The 20,580-nt window shown below is 52.4% G+C and overlaps 1 protein-coding gene across 1 annotated transcript in view; it reads left to right on the forward strand.

The window, feature by feature from the left end:
- Lrrk1 (leucine rich repeat kinase 1) overlaps positions 1-20,580 on the forward strand; it is a 71,492-nt gene that overhangs the window by 10,490 nt on the left and 40,422 nt on the right. Inside the window, 11 exon segments of the mRNA XM_048369170.1 lie at positions 4,176-4,342; positions 5,021-5,192; positions 6,541-6,720; positions 7,278-7,426; positions 14,046-14,272; positions 16,000-16,127; positions 16,224-16,387; positions 17,540-17,677; positions 18,232-18,276; positions 18,278-18,345; positions 18,525-18,601. Of these exon segments, the coding sequence (XP_048225127.1) occupies positions 4,176-4,342; positions 5,021-5,192; positions 6,541-6,720; positions 7,278-7,426; positions 14,046-14,272; positions 16,000-16,127; positions 16,224-16,387; positions 17,540-17,677; positions 18,232-18,276; positions 18,278-18,345; positions 18,525-18,601 (1,515 nt within the window).

The following is a 20,580-nucleotide window of genomic DNA, read 5'->3' on the forward strand; positions in this document are numbered from 1 at the left end:
GCCCTGGCCACGCACACACTGGCAGGAGGAAGGCGAGGAAAGGTGGTTAAGCAAGTATGACCAGGTCAGTACTGTTGTTCAGTTCCCTTGGGGCCGTTCTGCAGGGCCTTATGGATTTAGGGGACTTTTATTATTTTTTTCACTTTAATCTCTCTGTAGAGGTACACACAATGTGCTAATATGGTGTCCGTGCCTTTCTGAAGACACAAATGTCTCTCAAATGGCGTGGGGGGAAAGGGGAGGACATGTTTCGAATTGAGTAGCAGTGTTTGCCTTGATGGTGTATTGTTGCAGAGGAGAGAAATCACACACACACACACACACACACACACACACACAGCCCTAGAAACTAGAGGATGAAGGCCACTAGAAGATGAATGCTATCGCTTCTCTATTGCCCTGGGACTCGTTGATTGAAACAGCCGATAGAGAATTGATTCCACTCATTGTGGCAGGAGAAAGATGACAGCACAAATACTGTGCATTCTAGAAGGGAAGGTAGGAAAAAATACTGGGGACAGAACATGGCCAGGGACCTGGGGACTGACAGACAAAGGAGGAGGTGGCTTTGGGGAGATGCCTGAATAGTGAGGTTAATTATTGGGGAGCATGGCATGGTCCCTGGACTTGGGGTTATTCTGTAAGATTGGTGAGATTCTGTTTAAGGGTGGCTCCAAGATCCCGAATGGTACGAATCACTTCTGCTTGCTTTTCCGCAGGCAGAACGGTTCGCTTACACCATGACTCAGGAACGCGGCATTTCCAGGTTGGGTGATTGACAGCTGAGGGCGTTTCTCCAAACGGCTGAGCCCGTGTCACTGGAAGTATTTAGAAATAGAATATCATATTCCAAGTGACTGCCAAGCCCAAGTTGATGTCTGCTTTTCTGGGTTTTCAAAACCAAATGCTTCTTCATCTAATGGATTTCCACTTAGCCCCGCCGCAAGGAGCCCCAGTGCGGCCGCTTTACCGACAACCAGGAAACATGCCGATGGCGATTTCCAGCTCAGAACTTCTAGCAAATGTGTTCTGTGGCCTTGTGATCCTGTGGCTTGTGGCTCAGGGTCACCCTGGAATGGGGGGGTGGTCTGGATCCCCCTCTCTCCTCCCCTCCAACCCTGGCCAGCCCCTGCACTTGTATTCTTCCTCTCTGCAGTTAGTTCTCATAGTCACCTGACCCTAAAAATAGAAAGTCATAGAGGAGGGGGAGGAAGGAAGGGGGGAGGGAAGGAGGGAGGGAAGGAAGGAGGGAGGGAAGGAAGGAGGGAGGGAAGGAAGGAGGGAGGAAGGAAGGAAGGAAAGAAGAAAGGGAGGGAGGGCCAGGAAGAAACGTATTCTCATCTTTCTTTTGCTGGTTAAGTACTTGGCTAAGCATGTATTCAAAACAAGTGCCATCCTGTTTGTACTGTGTGTATAGTGTGGTGTGTGTGTGTGTGTGTGCACACACACGTGCTGCTCTGTAGGAAAATAATGATAGAAGTTATAATATCAAAAGCAAAGGATTATTGGAAAACTTTGAAGCTGAACTATTCTAAGCTGCTACTATGATGTTCGTACTAGTTCCTGCTACTAGTTTAGGGCTTTGGTGTTGAATTACAATACTCTGTTTGGGAGGCCTCCGTGTTTAATGTTAAGTTTTAAAGCTATAGGAGGAATGCATGTAAGGAATATGATATTTTACTGAATAAAAGAATACGTTGGGACTGGGCACTGGCAGCTCATGCCTTGTAACCCTAGCTACTCAGGAGACTGAGCTGAGGATCACGGTTTGAAGCCAGCCCAAGCAGGAAAGTCAGTGAGACCCTCATCTCCGATGAACCATCAAAAACTCAGACGTGAAGCTGTGGCTCAAGTGCTAGAGCATTCGCCTTGATTGAAAAAGCTCAGGGACATTGTCCAGGCCCTGAGTCCAAGCTCTAAGACCAGCACAGAAATTAAGTCATGCTATACATGGCATAGCAATTCAGACCCCACCTTCCCAGTGTGCAGGTCCTTGGCCTTAGGGTTTAGTTGCAGTTGTGCATTTGCATTTGTGATGCAAGCCAGAGGTCACTGCGCATGCGTACACAGATACCCGCACACCTGGTTATCAGGCAAGGAGGATCTCTGCTTAATCCAGGAGGACAAGGCCTGGTATAATGAAGTGACCCCTTCTGATGGAGGTTGCCAGTCCTGATTGTGTCCCTCCCTACCTCTCTGTGGCCTGCTCTCAGAGGTCTGAGGGTCCCAGGTTGTAAATAATTACTGACAACCATCAGAGTATACTGGAATTGAGGCTGCTTGTGCATGTGCACGTGCCACCTCTTACACAGAAAGCTTTTCTCTGACTGTCTTCCACACCCAGCCGAGACACACACCAGCAGCTCCCTCCTGGAATCTCAGCTACTCCGGAGGCTAAGATCTGAGGATCACAGTTCAAACCTAGCCCAGGCAGGAAAGTCTACGTGACTCTTATTACCAATTGACCACCAAAAATGCTGGATGTAGAACTGTAACTCAAGTAGTAGATCACCAGCCATGAGCAAAAATACCCCTCAGGGACAGAGTGCTGGCCTTGAGTTCAAGCCTATGACCAACAAAAAAAGGTGTGGGGCGGGAGACAGATCGTGGCTTAGGGCAAACTTGAACTAGAGAGGGAGAGAGAGAGAGAGAGAGAGAGAGAGAGAGAGAGAGAGAGAGAGATTTTCACATACATGTCAGTCCTGGGGCTTGAACTCAGGGCCTGAGCACTGTCCCTGGCTTCTTCTTTTTTTTTTTTTTTTTTTTTTTTTTTTTTGGCCAGTCCTGGGCCTTGGACTCAGGGCCTGAGCACTGTCCCTGGCTTCTTCCCGCTCAAGGCTAGCACTCTGCCACTTGAGCCACAGCGCCACTTCTGGCCGTTTTCTGTATATGTGGTGCTGGGGAATCGAACCTAGGGCTTTGTGTATCCGAGGCAGGCACTCTTGCCACTAGGCTATATCCCCAGCCCCCCTGGCTTCTTCTTGCTCAAGGCTAACACTCTGCCACTTGAGCCACAGCGCCGCTTCTGTCCGTTTTCTGTATTTGTGGTGCTGGGGAATTGAACCCAGGGCCTCATGTATACGAAGCAAGCACTCTTGCCACTAAGCCATATCCCCAGCCCCACTTAGCTTTTTTTTTTTTTTGGCCAGTCCTGGGCCTTGGACTCAGGGCCTGAGCACTGTCCCTGGCTTCTTCCCGCTCAAGGCTAGCACTCTGCCACTTGAGCCACAGCGCCGCTTCTGGCCGTTTTCTGTATATGTGGTGCTGGGGAATCGAACCTAGGGCCTCGTGTATCCGAGGCAGGCACGCTTGCCACTAGGCTATATCCCCAGCCCCCCACTTAGCTTTTTTGATCAAGGCTGATGTTCTACGACTTGAGCCACACCTCCACTTCTGGATTTTTTCTAGTTAATTGGAGATAAGAGTCTCATGCACTTTTCTGCCCTGGGCTGGCTTCAAACTGTGATCCTCAGATCTTAGCTTCCTGAGTAGCTGGAATTACAGGCATGAGCCGCCAGCTCCTGGCTTTATAGCCAGGGAACAGCCTGATGGGGCCCCCGGACCTCTGACTCTGGGCCTGTGGTGGGGAGCTGGTCTGTTGTAGTCCTGTGACTTCAGGGCCCAGCACGGATGGAGCTGGGTCCCATAGGCTCAGCCAGTGCTCTGTGCATTTGTCAGTGCAAGGCTGCTCTTCCCACCAACAGCACCCGGAGCTCAGCTTGGCCTAGAGCATCTCGAACCTTCCTTGATGTAATTCAGGCTTCATCCAGGCGTGCATTTAAGGCCAGCCACAGCATAGACAACCAGAATGGCAGGGCCAGGAGCACCCGAGGACAGGCTGGGCAGTCGACACCTGTAGTGCAGACTTCCAGGGCCTTGCACGAGATCTTAGGGTGGCGTGTTTGTGCAAGGACAGGCATAGAGTGAGCTAAGTGCCATGACCTTTGTGGGGCTGTTCTAGGTGAGAAGGGGCGTGGTGGTTTCCACATGCTCAGGATTGCTTTCTCTGAGGGGAGGGGGATACAAGAGGGGGGTCCCCTGCTGTCCTAGCCATGCCCGGCTCCCCTGACGCCAGGCCGCAGGCCCCCGGTCTGGAGCTATGCCTCCCCTCCGCTGTCTCTCCTGGGCTAAGGAGCAGTGACGCCATCTGTGTGCGTGTGCTTCCTCCCCTGCAGGTGCCAGGGAGATGGGCAGCAAGCTGTCTGTGCCCGTTGGGGATCCCCCTGAACGCTCCCCCAGGACCCAGGACATTCACACGGCCTACAAGCAGCGAGACGTGGGCCGAGCGCGCCGCCTGCTCAGACAGGCCTGCGAGGAGGAGGACGTGTCCCCGCAGGAGAAGGTCAGGGGTGGGCTGGGCAGCCGGGGGGTTGCGCGAGCTGCAGCCTCTCAGGTTGCTCCCCGATCAGCAGATTCGATGGAAGGGGGAGGGGGGAGGGGGAGGGGGCAGGGGGGGCTGATTGTGTTCTAGAAATAGCTTGCTTAGCACAAAAACGTGTGGGTGTCGTTGGTTTCCAGTTGACTTCTTGGCAGGAGACCATGGCAGGAGCAATTCCCTGTCAGGGTCACTGCAACGTGAAGGGCAGCATACTGTCTGTAGATGGAACCCACTGTCTTCTCTTACAGCCTTTCTTTTGTTCTTTTCTTGGCATGCCCAAATTAGCACAGGTTCAAAAGCAGTTGAGAAAACCTGTAAACGACACTGGTTGTTTTTGTTTTTTAATTTATAGATTTTTGTTAGTCGTGGGGCTTGAACTCAGGGCCTGGGCGCTGTCCCTGAGCTCTTCAGCTCAAAGCTAGCGCTCTACCACTTGAGCCAAAGCACCATTTCTGTTTTTCTGGTGGTTCATTGGAGAGAAGAGTCTCACAAGCTTTCCTGCCCAGGCTGGCTTCGAACCCCGATCCTCAGATCTCAGCCTCCTGAGTAGCTAGGATGATAGGCTTGAGCTCACGGCACCCTGCTTGGTGAAGCATTTTAAACCAGGCTGGCTTCACCTCGGCCCCGCTCTGCCCCGTCCAGGGCCAGCTTCTGGGCGTGGCTGCGGCCCACGGAGACCTGGAGACCGTGCGGTATCTTCTCACTGAGAAGGGCGTGGAGCTGCCCACCGAGCCCACGGATGACAACCCCGCCGTGGTAGCCACTCATTTTGGACACACCGAAGTGGTACAGGAACTGCTGGAGTCCCTCACAGGTAAATCGTGGCACAGGAACAAACTCCTTGTTACCTCCCCAGGGTTGAAAAACCAGACACCCAGCATGTGCCTGGAAAGTGGCTAAGGTGCTGGGCAGTGATCAGGGAGGAGTTAGGGCCCTTCCAAAAGGGGCTGGGGGCCAGGCATGGTGACACACGCCTGTAATCCCAGCTACTCAGGAAACAGATCTCAGTTAAGGCTATCCCAGGCAAAACAGTCACAAGAAGCCACCCTCAATCCATTGAAATTCATGGACATGGTGACACACATCTGCTATCCTAGCTATGTGGGAGACATTTCAATCAAAATGTGAGAGACCTTGTTTAACACATACTGAAACAGAAAAGAGCTTACATTTGAGACACGATTCCAAAAATACTCAAGAAAAAAGAAAGAACTGGAAGCATGGCTCAAGGGGTAGAGAACCTGCCATCACAGGGCCCTGAGTTCAAATCCCAATAGGACTGAATAAAATACTGTGTTAGCGTCATTATTTGTTATTTCACTAAGTAAGTAAAATTAAAAAAATAAGTAGCTAGAGGAGGAAACAGCGGTTTTCGGTTGTACCTCAGAGTCATAATGCATGATCGCAGTAAGGAGAGCAGACCTGTTGCAAAAGCCTTATTCTGAGTTGTTGTTGTTGTTGTTTTTGTGTTGTGGAGTTTGAACTCATGACCTGGGCACTGTCCCTGAACTCGAGACGAGCACTCTACCCCTCGGGCCACAGCTCCACTTCTGGCTTTTATTGGTGGTTCACTGGAGATAAGAGTCTCACAGACTTTCCTACCTGGGCTGGCTTTGAACTGTGATCCTCAGATCTCAGCCTCCTGAGTAGCTAGGATGACAGGCGTGAGCCACCGGTACCTGGCTTTCTGTGCATCCTTTTAAAAGTCTCTCAAGGGAGCTGGGAGTATGGCCTAGTGGCAAGAGTGCTTGCCTCCTACACATGAAGCTCTCAGTTGGATTCCCCAGCACCACATATATGGAAAATGGCCAGAGGGGGCGCTGTGGCTCAAGTGGCAGAGTGCTAGCCTTGAGCAAAAAGAGGCCAGGGACAGTGCTCAGGCCCTGAGTCCAAGGCCCAGGACTGGCCAAAAAAAAAAAAAAGTCTCTCAAGATCGGTACTGTATGAGAGCCTTTCTTTTCTTCACCGGGCCTGTTCCACCCACATACACACAAAATATGGGGTTCCAGTCAGAAGCCTAAGTCCAGAAAGCAGGGCCACTTAACAGATGGGCCTTTCATCTGGAAAGAGGATGGCCGGACCGTGTTGGTGGTTGAAGGATGATCAATACAAAGGCGTCCAGTGGCCTTCAGAGGGGGCTGTCGCCGTCCTGTCCCCTGCAGGTCCCTGCAGCCCCCAACGCCTGCTCAACTGGATGTTGGCCCTGGCCTGTCAGCGGGGGCACCTGGGCATCGTGAAGCTGCTGGTCCTGACCCACGGGGCCGACCCGGAGAGCTACGCCGTCAGGAAGAACGAGTTTCCCGTCATCGTTCGCTTGCCCCTCTATGCGGCCATCAAGGCAGGTGAGTCCCCTCGGGCCTCACCCTGCACCCTGAGCTGCGCACCTCGGTGGACAGACCCTGGTGACTCTTGTTCAACCATTCCTGATCTCGGCCAGCTGCCTGTGGCTCACACCTGCCATCCTAGCTACTCAGGAGGCTGAGGTCTGAGGATCATGGTTCAAAGCCAGCCCTGGCAGGAAACTGCTTGAGAATCTTATCTCCAATGAACCACCAGAAAACCGGAAGTGGTGCAGAGGCTCAAAGGGCTAGAGCGCTAGCCTTGAGCAAAAAGAGCTCAGGGACAGTGCTCAGGCCATGAGTTCAAGGCCCAAGACAGGGACAAAACCAAACCAAAACAAAAACCTGGTCATCTTCTCTTCTAACCCCTCAAATGGCCCTGGAAAGGAGATTTGGTGACAGGGACTGAGGCTTCCCCAGGGCAGGGCCCCATGGGTATTTCTGGCCACCTGGATCTTGGTACAAGAGGGGAAGTTCAGGGCCACCACCCAGGCCACTGTCCGGATCACCGTGTGGTGGGCCAGAATGGGTGACACCCGCATACTGTTTCATCCCCCTAGGGAATGAAGATATCGCCATATTCCTGCTTCGTCACGGAGCCTTCTTCTGTTCCTACATCTTGCTGGACAGTCCAAACCCCAGCAAGCACCTCCTGAAGAAGTATTTCATTGAAGCCAGTGCCCTGCCCAGCTCCTGTCCTGGGAAAACAGTGAGTAAGCCCTCACCCCCTGAGCTCACCCCCCTATGCAAAGCGGGGCTGGGCACTCTGCTCTCTCGAGGGGTCTGGTGTGAGGCCAACCTGGGCAAAAGGTTAGGGAGAACCTCATCTCCACAAATAAAGTGGGTGTGGTGGTGCCTGCTCACCATCCCAGCTTCTCAGGAGGCATGGGTAAGAAGACCATGGCTCAAAAGCTGGCTATAGGCAAAAGAAAACAATCCAAGAACCTGCCCCCCAAAAAACAATGAAAGCAAAATGGTCTGGGGACATGGCTCAAGTGGTAAAACACCTACCTCACAACCACAGTCACCAAGAATTTTTTTTAATTAAAATAGATTAGAGGGCTGGGAATATGGCCTAGTGGTAGAGTGCTTGCCTTGTGTACAGGAAGCCCTGGGTTCGATTCCTCAGCACCACATATATAGAAAACGGCCAGAAGTGGCGCTGTGGCTCAAGTGGCAGAGTGCTAGCCTTGAGCAAAAAGAAGCCAGGGACAGTGCTCAGGCCCCGAGTCTAAGGCCCAGGACTGGCAAAAATAAATAAATAAATTAAATTAAATTAAATTAAAATAGATTAGAAACTTTACAGGTGCTCATTATCACAAATGGAGATACGAGAGAGACATAATAAAAACTTCCAAGTCTGCCATCTCCCCCTTGACGTAAATCAATTTATTATTTTTTCTTTTTTGACAGTCCTGGGGCTTGAACTCAGGTCCTTGCATTCTTCCTTGTCTGTTTCCACTCAAAGCCGGCACTCTACCCACCTCTGGTTTCTTACTAGCTAATTGGAGATAAGAGTCTCACAGACTTTCCTGCCCTGACTGCCTTTGAACTCTGATCCTCCCAGCTCAGCCTTCTGAGTGGCTAGGATGACAGGCGTGAGTCACGAGTGCCTGGCCCGACAGTGTTTGTTTTTTTTTTTTTAATGCTGTTTGCTTTTTCCCCTGGAATTGAAGTGCCACCGCTGTCCCTTTCCAGTGTCTCTGTGCATACGCTGGCTCTCTCGCCATCATGTCTGGCACCGGGTGCCTTGGTTTAATCAGTGAGCTTCACTCAGAGCGAGCTCTCTGCGCCGTGTGTCCTTCCCACAGCTAGATACTTAGACACTTGTTCTGCTCTGTGCAATGCTCATCGTCACACTCTTCCTATTCTAGTTCTCATTCCTGTGACTGTATTCTACTTACATGCATGCTTTATATTCTTTGGTGAGATTTTATCACCTTCCTAAAGATCTTGAACCTCTTCTTTATTTCATTTCTTTTCTCATGTGCATGCCATTTGTTGTGGTTTGTTTGTTTGTTTGTGCCAGTTTTGAGGCTTGAACTCAGGGTCTGGGCACTGTCCATGAGCTCTTTTACTCAAGGCTAGCACTCTACCACTTGGAGCCACAGCACCATTTCCATGTGTGTGGCACTGGAATGGTAGCTATATATAAGAAGTGTGCGTGTGCATGTGTGTGTGTGTGTGTGTGTGTGCATATGCATTCCCCACTTCCCTTTCAAACTTGACATTACTGGAGTGAGGAAGAGTTCTTGGGCTTCCTTGGGTGATAATCAGGCCCCTTAGCAACTTCCTTTATTCACTGTGGGAGTTTTGGGTAGATTTCTTGAAAATGTTAGGGTCGTGTGCTAATTGCCAAGGTTCCTCTCTTCTCTCCCAGCATTTCTGTGAGTTACTTCATGTCTTACTTTATATCAGGGGAAACCGTCACGTGACAGCTGGTGTTCTGTCTCCTCCCTGGCTTTGTCTTGGTGACAGCAACGGAGAGCTATTTCCTCAGGTCAGGAGATATTTGTTACAGTCGTAACTCTCCATGCCATCACTGGTACTGAGCTTGCTCCAGGGACAGTGGTGAATTTTGTCAGATCTCTTTTCCTGGGGTCATATGTAGCTTTTCTACTTTATGATAGGATGAGGGCTATCAAGCCAACCTTGAATTACTGGGATAAATACTATCTGGTTTTGTTTGTTTGTGTATGTCACATACTTGCTAGACAGGTGTTCTACCACTTTAGCCATTTCCCCAGCCCTAAATGATTAATGTATTTTTGTTTGTTCATTTATATCTCTCTGGCAGTCCTGGGGATTGAACTCAGAGCCTCATGTGTGGTCAACTTGCTTTCTCACAGCTGGTACTCGGTGTCTCTGTGTATGTGCTGGCCAGTGCCTCCAGTTCTCCCTGCCCCATCTTCTTCTTGCTTTAGTTATTTTATAGACAGAGGCACACATGTTTTACCCAGGGCTGGCTTCCTCCCTCTCCCTCTCATATAGCTGGTATTATAAGCATACACAACCATCTCCAGATGAGGTCTGGCAAACATTTTCTCCAGGCTGGCCTGGAACCACCATCCTCCTGATGGGCCCCTCCCAAGTAGCTGGGGCTTCCAGGATGTATCAGTACCTTGTACCCTCCTCACATAGAAGGCAGATGTATGCCTGGCACTAGGCACACAGTAAGTGCTCAATACAGAGAATGGTATTGTTGGCTTTGTGTTGCAGAGGGGAGCTGCAGTCATCTAACCCTGCAATTGCACAGTGTTCGGTGTTTTCTTCAGTTTGTTCATCACAGGGCTGTATTGTGGGGAATGCAGTGTTTGGCAGGTGAAAATATTTAGGAACAAAGATAATTGCTTTGTAGTTGATATTCTAACCCATGGAGAGATGATTGAAAGAATTATAGGAGGCCTGAGACTGGTAGCTCACACCTCAACTCCTAGCTTTGGACAGGAGGCTAAAATCTGGAGGATGGCAGTTAGAGGCCAATCTAGGATACCCTCCCCCCCAAAAAAAATTAGTTCACAAGACTCTTATCTGTAGTTAACCAGCCAAAAGCAAAGCTGGAGGTATGGTTGAAATGGTAGAGCACCAACCACGAACAAGAAAGGGGAGCAAGTATGAGGCCCTGAGTTAAAACTCCAGAACTGGTAAAGGTAACTAAAATAAAATACAGGAAGGTGTACATAGTTTCTATGCACATTGGATGATTATGTCATGGAATGCCCTCGGATTCCTGCAGAGCAGAGCCTCACTTCCTGGCACATTGAAATGCATGGGAGTTTAAACACTTCTCCATGCTCAGCTGCAAGCTAAGCTGGGTAATTCCAGATCGGGGGCCAGGAGGGGTGCACCTGCGTTTTTCCAGCATGGGTGAAGGCAGGCGGGACTGGTGTCTCTTTCTGTTATCTGCCCTGGGTCCCCTGGGTCACGCCAGAAGAGGAAGTGAGATTCCAGGGCAGCCTGAGTCAGGACCCGGGCTTCCCCAGCTCAGGTTTTGGGTTCTTATGATCCAAGTGAGTCTCAGTGCCATGCCTGGGAGAAGCGGGGCAGCCGCTCTGTGCTGCCGGACAAAGAGCTGAGACCTGGTCAGGCCAGAGGGGTCTGGAAGGATGACCCAGGAGCCACAGGTAAACTCCCCTGCCTTTCCACATGGTCTGTGCGACTGAGCTGACATTTTGTTTTGTTCCAAATAGTGTGTGTGTGTGTGTGCATGTGTGTGTGTGTGCACAAACTCAGGGCCTCTTGCTCTCCCTCGACTCCTTTGCTCACAGCTGGTGCTCTACCACTTCAGCCCCACCTCCAGTGTGGCTTTTCACTTAACTGGAGACCAGAGTCTGATGCGTTTTCCTGCCGAGGCTGGCTTCACACCATGATCCTCCGGGTCTCAGCCTCCTGAGTGGCAAGGATCAGAATCCACCAGCACCGGATCTCGGCTCCGGATGAAAGCAGAGCTCAGCTGACAGGATGCAGGGCCTGCAAATGCCCTGGCCCTGCCTGGCACCGGCACCCGTGACCCTGTTGAAGCATGTTGTTAGCTTCCTGGGATACAGGGGATGGAGATTGCTCCCAGAGTTTTGGGGGCCATTGGGGGGTGGTCACCCTTTGTGCCCCCATGTTGCACACGCGTGTGTGTGCACTCAGCCGCCCCATGGGGCAGTGGGTGATTGGAGTGTCCAGCCCAGCCTCAGCTGCCTTCCTCCCTGTTGCTTGAGCATTGCCTGCTTCCCCAGAAGCTGGGTCACAGAGGAACTAGCTCTTGCTCTGCTACCCAGAATGCAACAGGGAAAGTCAGAGCTGTCAGGGAAAGTTCAATGGGGTCCGGGAATAACCGTGACCTTTGTCTCTGACAGAGAAAGGCCAGGCAAGAGAGCTCACGGGGGGTATCTGAATTAAGGGCTGAGATTAATTTTGAAACAACCCAGTGGGGAAATGGTTAAATTCCTCTTTCAAATCTAGCAGCAAGCCAGGTGCTCATGGCTCACGCCTGTCATCCACGCCGTACAGGAGGCTGAGATCTGAGAATGGAGGTTGGACACCAGCCAAGACAGGAAAGTCTGGGAGACTCTTTAGCTCTAATAAATTACCAAAAAGCTGGGAATAGAGCTGTGGCTCAAGTGGTTGAGCATCATCCTTGAGCAAAAATAGCTAAAGGATGGCACCGAGGCCCTGAATTCAAGCCCTAGTACTAGCATAAATCACAGAAACAAAACAACAGAAATCTAACCGTGAATCTGAAGCTGGAGGGCCACGCGTGCTTACACCACGATGTTTTTTTTTTTTAAATTAGCACTGACTTACATGCCTTCGAGATTCTTAGTGACCCACTCTTCATTCCTGTCTGGATATTGCTCTTGTGTGAGCACACACCTCCAGGGTGTAGTGGACACCTGCGGGGTGTAGTGGACACAACATTGTCCTTACAGAACGTTCAGGAAGGGGAGGGAGCCTTGAAGAAGGCATCCGCCCTCCTGGGGTCCGGGGGGGGGGGAGGGTGCCGAGGCCTTGGCTGGGTGGGGATGAAGCAATGCTGAGTGCACATGCATGTGCACACACGTGCAAAGGCACACACACACACACACACACACAGCTGGAGGTGCCCAGTCATTCGGCAGAGGTGGGGCGTGGCCAGCCCACATGGACGCCTCTTGAGGCAGTGCTGAGAGCACAGCTTAGTCCTCATGCCCCACCTGGCATCCTGTCCAGCGTGGGGTCACGTCCAGGGTGGGGTCACGTCCAGCGTGGGGTCACGTCCAGCGTGGGGTCATATCTAGTTATCCATGCTGTATATGCTTCCCCACCCCCACAGCTAGGCACTTTGTAACTCAGTTATCACCTGACCGTAGGCATCACTGTGCTAGTGTTCAAGTTCTCCTCGTGTTAGCCCAACATATACAAGTACCCGAGTTACCAGAGTGGGAGAGAAAGGAGTGGGAAGGGGGGGAGGAGGGGGGAGAGTGGGAAAGGGGCAGAGGGGAGAAGGGACAGGGGGAGGGAGATTGGGAGATTTGGCTAAGGGAGAGGAGAATGCACACATCACCATCTAGTGGCTAGATACAGCACCTCTCAGCCTCTGCCAATTTAACCTCCACAACGGGCACCTTTCCCACAGCCCCTGTGGGTTTTTACCTTTCCCCATTAGCGAAGCACTAATTTTTGTTTATATTTCCGCTCCTCTAATTTTTCCGTCACGAATTTCCAGCTTCTTTTGAGAAATGAGTCTCCAAGCAGAAATCTGAGCGTGGGCTCTGTGTGGGGGTTGTCCACACTGGGATTTGTGTTAGGTTTTTAAAGTAGGTAGCCGGTAAAGGAGAATGCCACGCGGTATTCAGGCAGGAGAGAAAGTTTATTACCGAACTGCTGACCTGTGGCCAAGATGATCCAAGGCCAGAGAGAAGGGGGAGAGCGAGAGAGAGCGACCCCCACCCAGCCCTGATTTAGGGCAGGGGCAAGGGGGCCAGGTGGATTAGGAGGTGACCTCAGGGAAAGGGGAGGTAACTGCCTCCAGGTCTGCTGGTTACCCAGGTAACTGGGTGGAGACTTAATGATGTGGGAGCATCTGCATGTAGCCCTCAGGGAGAGGACCTAACAATTTGAACTCAGGGACTCACTCTCGCTAGGCTCTACCATTTGAATCATGCCTCCAGACCTTTCCCTTAGTTGTTATTTTTTTTTCCCTCCAGATAGGGTCTCATGCTTTTGCCAGGCAACTTCCAATCTCAGTCCTCCTATCTTTGCTTCATGAGTAGCTGGTATTACAGATGCGAGCCACGGTGCCCAGCCCCAGATTTCTGTTTTCATATATGGTGTGGACACCGCTGTATTTACATATTCATTCTCTCATTCCAGAATGAGTGGGGGGGGGGGCGGGGGGGCTGGCAAACTGCGGGTGCTTGCGGGCGAGTGCTGCGCTAGTTACAGGAAAGAGGGCCATGCAGAGAAGTGGGGGGCCCAGGCTGGGATCCCCAGTCTGCATCCTTAGGGGGGGCGGGGAGAGTCTCCACAGCTCAGTGGGCTGGCTTTATACACACAGGGGACTTAGTTAAGGGCTCTGAACCCGCCGGCGCCCTCTGGTGGCTGGAGGGTGACTTGCTGAAACCACAACCTGAGGTTGGCAGGTGCACATCAGGAGAGGTGCTTGCTCCTGGGTGCTGGTGTCTCCCTTGTATTGGCCTGCATGGCAGGAGCTGGGGAGACAAGGCAGACCCGGGGCGAGCATCTCAGGGCTCCCGCCGGGATGGGTGGGCAGACCCACGGGGAGTAATCCCTCCTTTATTCTGGACTCCTCACGCCGGTGTACTTTTCCTTTGTCAAAATGTCCTCCTGCGCGCCAGGCCCTCCGAGTGCGGTGGTCCCACCTGAGGCTGCCCTGGGTGGACCTCGACTGGCTCATCGACATCTCCTGCCAGATCACAGAGCTCGACCTCTCTGCCAACTGCCTGGCCTCGCTGCCGTCCGTGATCCCCTGGGGGCTCATCAACCTCCGGAAGCTGAACCTGGCCGACAACCACCTGGGGGAGCTGCCCTGCGTGCGCTCCTCCGAGGAGATCATCTGCTCCAGGTGGGCTGGGGGGGGGGGTGAGAGGGGGGTGGGCGAGGCAGGGCGGGCAGGGCGCCCTGGGCAGCCGGGCCTCTGCCGCCCTCGGCCTGCACAAGGCTTCCGCATGCACTGGTGGTCTTCAGAACGGAAGTCCCAGCTCAAGGAAACAAGGAAGTTGGGCCCGCCCTTGTGTTCTCAGGAGCAGAAGAAAGGGGGTGAACTCCCCCTTTGGGGTTGTCAAGGGACACCTTGATGCCTGGCCTGCCCTGCTCCTACACCAGAATTGAGAGAGGGCGGGCCCAAAGCATCCTGGGAGAGGGGAGGAGCCTCAGAGGAAGGGTCATTTGCATAGTGGGGGAGGGGGAGCACACCAGCTCCCCGGCTGCTTTTCCTGGAAAGAGGCTGGAATGGTTTCACTCCATCCATCTCTTTCGGTTGCTTGTCTGCCAGGCCTCATGCCTCAGAGGATTTGAGCTGATTTGCAAATGCTAAGACTTGCCCAGTGCAGTGGTTCACACCTGTAAGCCCAACCACTTGGGAAGGTAGAGACTGAAAGGATTGAAGTTGAAGGCTGGCCTAGGCAAAAAAGTCAGACTCTATCTCGGCAGACAGGCTGGGGAAGGCGGAGCACACTGTAATCCCAGCCATGTGGGAGGTGTAGGTAAGGAAGATCAAAGGTCAAAGGAAGATCAAAGGTCAAAGGAAGATCAAAGGCTCCAGCCCTAGGCCTGTTTCTTTGAAATAAATAACCAAAAGCAGGAAACAGGTGTGGCTCAAGTAGTAGAGAGCCTTCCTGACAAGCATGAGGCCCTGAGTTCAAACCCCAGTAGGGCCAAAATAAATCCAAGTCTCTGTGTAAAGAAAGAGGCAAAGACGTTAGAGACAATGTGGGCATGCGTGCGGGCCTCCCAAGCAGGCTTTGCCCACCAGGAGCTGGAAGAGCAAGGCCATTTGTGTTAGGTTTGAACTCAGAGCCCTACTCTTGCCGGGCTGGTGCTCTACCCCTCAAGCCACACCTCTGTGTCTGCTTTCTGCTGCTGCTTTGGAGTCTCCTGGCCTCGCACTGGGGTCCTCCGCATCCCAGCCTCCTGACGACCTCGGACTGCAGGCCGAGCCGCCTGGGCCTAGCCATGCGGTTGCTTTTTTCTTTAATTTAGGCCACACGGACAGGTCTGTCAGGGTCAACAAGAGGAAGAAATCCCACGGTGCGTTCTCCTGGCTGCTCCAGGGTGTCGGCTCGCTCTACCAGAATATTTCTAGGAAGGATTTTAATCCCCAAACTGGCCGAAAGCAAAGTTGGTTTTCTTTGTCTACGCTGGTCATTGTAAAAGTTAATCAAATAAATGAGACTCACGGGAGACCCGTTTTCCCTGCGGAATATTTTTCAGAAGGAAGAGGAAAATGCCCTTGTGTTTAGAGAAGTAGTTGATGTGATTTTTTTTTTCTGTGTGTGTGTGGCGCAGATCTTGGGGCCTGAATTTAGGGTGTGGGTGCCGTCCCTGAGCTTTCTTAGCTCAAGGCTAGCGCTCTGCCCCTTGAGCCACAGTGACATTTCCGGCTGTTTTGGGAGCTTCCTGGGGGATAGAGGCTGAGACTTTGCTGCCAGGGCTGGCTTTGAATTTCCATCCCCAGATCTCAGCCTCCTGAGTAGCTAGGATTGCAGGTGTAAGCCACCGGCTCCTGGCTTTTTTCCCTTCCTTCCTTTTCTTCTTTCTTCTGATACCCTGTCTCCCTTCTCCCAACCCTAGGCTGCTAGAAATCGACATTTCCAGCAATAAACTCTCCCACCTCCCCCCTGGTTTTCTGCACCTCTCCAAACTTCAAAAACTGATCGCTTCAAAAAACTACTTAGAAAAGTTATTTGAAGAAGAAAATGGTATGTGTTCACCGGCATGGCCCAAGGCGGTGGTGCTTTTCTTCCTGTCGGAGATAGCTTTCACAATGTATACCATGATTGATCTTGACCTCCCAGCCACTAACTGGATCGGCCTCCGGAAGCTGCAGGAGCTGGACCTGAGCGACAACAGGCTGACGGAGCTTCCGGTCGCCGTCCTACACTCCTTCAAGGCCCTCACTCACCTGAATGTGTCCAGAAACAGCCTCAAGGTGTTCCCAGACCCCTGGGCCTGCCCGCTGGTGAGTAGCAGCCAGGACAAGGGCCCAGGCAGGTAAGGAACCTGTAAACCTGCCTACCCAGCTCCGGGTTCAAGAACCGCACAGGAAAATAGTTCTTCCCACAGAAGGAGGGGGGGGGGGGTGTCTGTTCCTTTAGGACAACAGGAGGAGAGGGAAAGGGAGGAGGAGGAGGAAGAGGAGAAGGAGGAGAAAGAGGAGAGGAGAAGGAGGAGGAGGAGGAGGAGAGAAAGAGGAGAGGAGGAGGAGGAGGAGGAGGAGGAGGAGGAGGAAGAGGAGGAGGAGGAGGAGGAGGAGGAGGAGGAGGAGGAGGAGGAGGAGGAGGAAGAAGAAGAAGAAGAAGAAGAAGAAGAAGAAGAAGAAGAAGAAGAAGAAGAAGAAGAAGAAGAAGAGAGGAGGAGCAAGAAAGCAAGAAGGAAGAGGAGGAGGAAGGAAGGGAGAAAGAGAGAGAGAGAGAGAGAGAGAGAGAGAGAGAGAGAGAGAGAGGGAAGAAATCTGTGGTTGGTACCTGGGGTTCATGTCTAAAGTCTTGGCTACTCAAGAGGCTGAGACTTGGATGACCGAGACTCAAAGCCAGCCTAGGAAGAAAAGTCTGAGAGACTTTGTCTCCCAGTTAACCAGCCAAATGCTGGAGGTGTGGTTCAAGTAGTAGAGTGCCAACCAAGCAAGCATAGGGCCCCGAGTTGAGACTCTGGTACTGGTATGAAAGAGAAGCAATTTGCAATCACAGCACCGTTGGCTAAAAGGTGCTTCTGTTTCTTGGGAATTTGTCTTGATAAAGTCAAATTGCATAAAGAATTGTCAGGCTTACAGGCTCATACTTGCCATCCTAGCTACTCAGGAAGCTGGTATGTGAGGATCCAAGTACAAAGCCAGCCCAGGCAGGAAAGTCCATGAGACTCTTATTTACAATCAACCACAAAAAAAAAAAAAGTAGAGCTGTAGCTCAAGTGGTGGAGCACCAGTTTTGAGCAAAAAAAGTTCAGGGACAGCACCTGGGCCCTCAAGCCCCAGTACCAACACACACACACACACCTGTGATCTATTGCCTCATTGTCATGGCTTGCTTTGACAGCAAATTGGAAAGAGGATCTTCAAAGCCTTTGCGTCCTGCCGGCGTGTGACTATTCTTTCTCTTTCCCCACAAACTCCTAGAGATGTTGCAAAGCATCTAAGAACGCCCTGGGAGCACTGCCGGACAAGATGGCTGTCTTCTGGAAAAACCACCTGAGGGATGTCGATTTCTCAGAAAATGCACTGAAAGAAGTTCCCCTGGGACTTTTCCAGCTGGAGGTAAAACAGCTTTAGCAGTGCTGAACAAAATCACTCCGTGATTTTTCTAAGATAAATCAGGGAAAAGTGAGGGGGAGGGAAGTCCAGCGATAAACCATGAGCCTAAGCCAGGCACGGTGGCCCACGTCTGTAATCGTAGCTACTCAGGAAGCGAAGATCTGAGGATCAAGGCTTTCAAAGCCAGCCCAGGCAGGAAAGTCCATGAGACTCTTGTCTCCAAAGAGCCATGGAAAAAAACCAGAAGTGGCGATGTGGTCCCAGTGGTGGAACACTAGCCTTGAGCAATTAAGCTAAGAGACAGCACCTAGGCCCTGAGTTCAAGCCCCAGTACCAGTACAAAAACAAAACAGTCATCATTAAAAGGAGAGGGCAAAGCAGGAAAGAGGAGGGGAGAGCAAAGGGAAGGGAAGCGAAAGGAGAAGAAGGGAAGGGAAGCTGGGACGTTGGGTGGTAAAGTGTGTCATCCAGCAGGCCGAGCTGTCAGTTCGCTAGACACTTCTCTGTCTCCTGGCACACCTGACCCCGCCTTTGCCTTGCCCCCTTCCCCCTCTCAGGCCCTGGTGGTCTTGAGGTTACAGGAAAACCAGCTGATGTCACTGCCCCCCCCAGGACAAGTGGACCTGCAGACACCTCAAGACCCTGGACCTCTCCAGAAACCAGCTCGGCAAGTATGTAGGAGGAGGCTGGGCCCCTAAATGTACACGGATCCTCTGAGGGTGTCGGGGGGGGGGGGCTCCATCTCCCCATATGTGTGAATGGAGCTGAGCCCGAGGAGGAGGCTCTGGCTGGCGGAATTCCCTAGCCTTCTCCATGACCGCAATGTCCTTTCTCTCCTCCCACCCCACAGAAGTGAAGAGGGCCTGAAGACAAAGCGGATCTCCTTTTTCACCACCAGAGGGCGCCAGCGCTCAGGGACCGAGTCAGGTGTGTGCCGGGGCCCAGAGCCCCTGCTTGTAGGGAGGGGGGGTCCAGGTGGGTAGCTCTGTGTCCTGGCTCCCTACCCCCCAAGTCATAAAACCCTAGGAATGACCTCATGTGGGCCTTTGCCTTTCCACGCCCTTGCTGGAAAGTCAGAGACAGCCATGAAGGCTGGAGAAGCCACGAGCCAGGGACTGTTGGTGCCACGCGCGTGTGCCAGGGCAGTGTCCTGGCTTTGGGAGAGGGGGCCTGGGGGTGCTGGTGGGGAGCTGGTGTGTGCCAGCCGCTTCCCCACGTCGGCTGCTCCCCCGCCAGCCTCCAGGCTGCTCCCCACGCGGGCCGGGCGGGACCTGGCATTTTTCACATGAGGAAAGCAGGGCGTCTGGCATGCCCCAGCTTGGTTTGCCATGATGAAGCCCCAGAGTCCCGTGGCGAATAGCACGGCCATGGATTCGCCTGGCCTGGACTGACAGGCCAGGGCCAGGGTCTGCATGGTTGGTTTGGTCCTGGTGTATCAAGGTGGCAGCTTCCTTTCTTCCTCCTCCTCTTCCTCCTCCTCCTCCTCCTCCTCCTTCTCCTCCTTCTCTTCCTCCTCCTCCTCCTCCTCTTCCTCCTCTTCTTCTTCCTCCTCTTTCCCTCCTCTTCCTCCTCTTCCTCTCCTTCCTCTTCTTCCTCTTCCTCCTCCTCCTCTTCCTCCTCTTCCTCTCCTTCCTCTTCTTCCTCTTCCTCCTCCTCCTCTCCCTCCTCTTCCTCTTCTTTCTCCTCCTCCTCTTTTCCTTCTCCTCCTTCTCCTCTTCCTCCTCCTTCTGTACTGGGCTTGAACTCAGTTCCTGAGCACTGTCCCTCAGCGTTTTCACCCAAGGCTGGTGTTCTGCCCCTTGAACCACACCTCCACTTCTGTCTTTTTGCTGATTAATTGGAGATAAGAGTGTCATGGACTTTTCCCACCCGAGTTGGCTTTGAATCCTCCTATCTCCGCCTCCTGAATAAGCTAGGATCACGGGCATGAGCCACTGGTGCCCTGCCTTCCATAGATATATCATAATTTTTATTGCTGACCATCGTGTAATAACTGTACATATTCATAGGGCACAGGGTGATGGCGCATTGGTAAATGGAATTCCTGTCGCCCTCGTTTGTCATTTCTCCGTGATGGGGACATTCAGACGCCTCTCAGGTGTATTTTTGAAGGGTCCCATCTGCTGGCCTCAGTCATAGCTGGCCCGTCGTCTGTAGAACACTGGAAGTTGCGCCTCCCACCCAAATGCAATCACTGGCGGTGTCTGCAGCCCCCCATCGCCCCCCTCCACCAGCTCTCCGGGGACCACATTTCTGTCCTCTGCCGCTGTGAGAGCAACTTTGGTCCAAGTTGGCCTTCAGAAAAGACCCCGGTCCCGCTGCCCGGGAGCCAGTGCTTAGCTTGTTCTAAGTGCCCTGAGATGCCCCTGGCTTCTTCAGCAGGAAGCACTGACATGGACAAGAACAGATGTTGGGGGGAGCTGGGAAGTGTCACAGAGGCCAAGAGGTTCCCATTGGCAAGAGGCGAGCTAACATAATCTGTCCAGCTCTTCTTCCATCCGGGAGTGGTGGGTGTGGGCTATGCAAATGCCATGCAAATGATATTGGTGTGTGGGAGGGTTCTACAATGGAAGAAGTAACTGTCAGTGGGGCAGATAGAGATGTGTCTGTGGTTTCACATCTGCAGATTCAACCCACCACCATTCAAAACTACTGGGGGGCATGGGGGGGGGCGCAGAGATTACATCAGTACTGAACATGGGTGGCCATTTTTCCTGTCGTTATTCCCGTGGTGTCACGCGTGACATGTCATTATACAGAGCATCCTTGGGCATTGGAATCTGAAGGAGCCTGGTGGCAATTCCCTAGAGGGACAAAAGGACAATTGTGCAGGCATTTGTACATTACAGGACGGTCAAGATGCTCTGAGCAAAGCACCATGGGAGCACGGAGCACTCAAGGAAACA

This window comes from Perognathus longimembris, chromosome 20 (genome assembly GCF_023159225.1).
Source record: "Perognathus longimembris pacificus isolate PPM17 chromosome 20, ASM2315922v1, whole genome shotgun sequence".
In the NCBI taxonomy this organism is placed as follows: domain Eukaryota; kingdom Metazoa; phylum Chordata; class Mammalia; order Rodentia; family Heteromyidae; genus Perognathus; species Perognathus longimembris.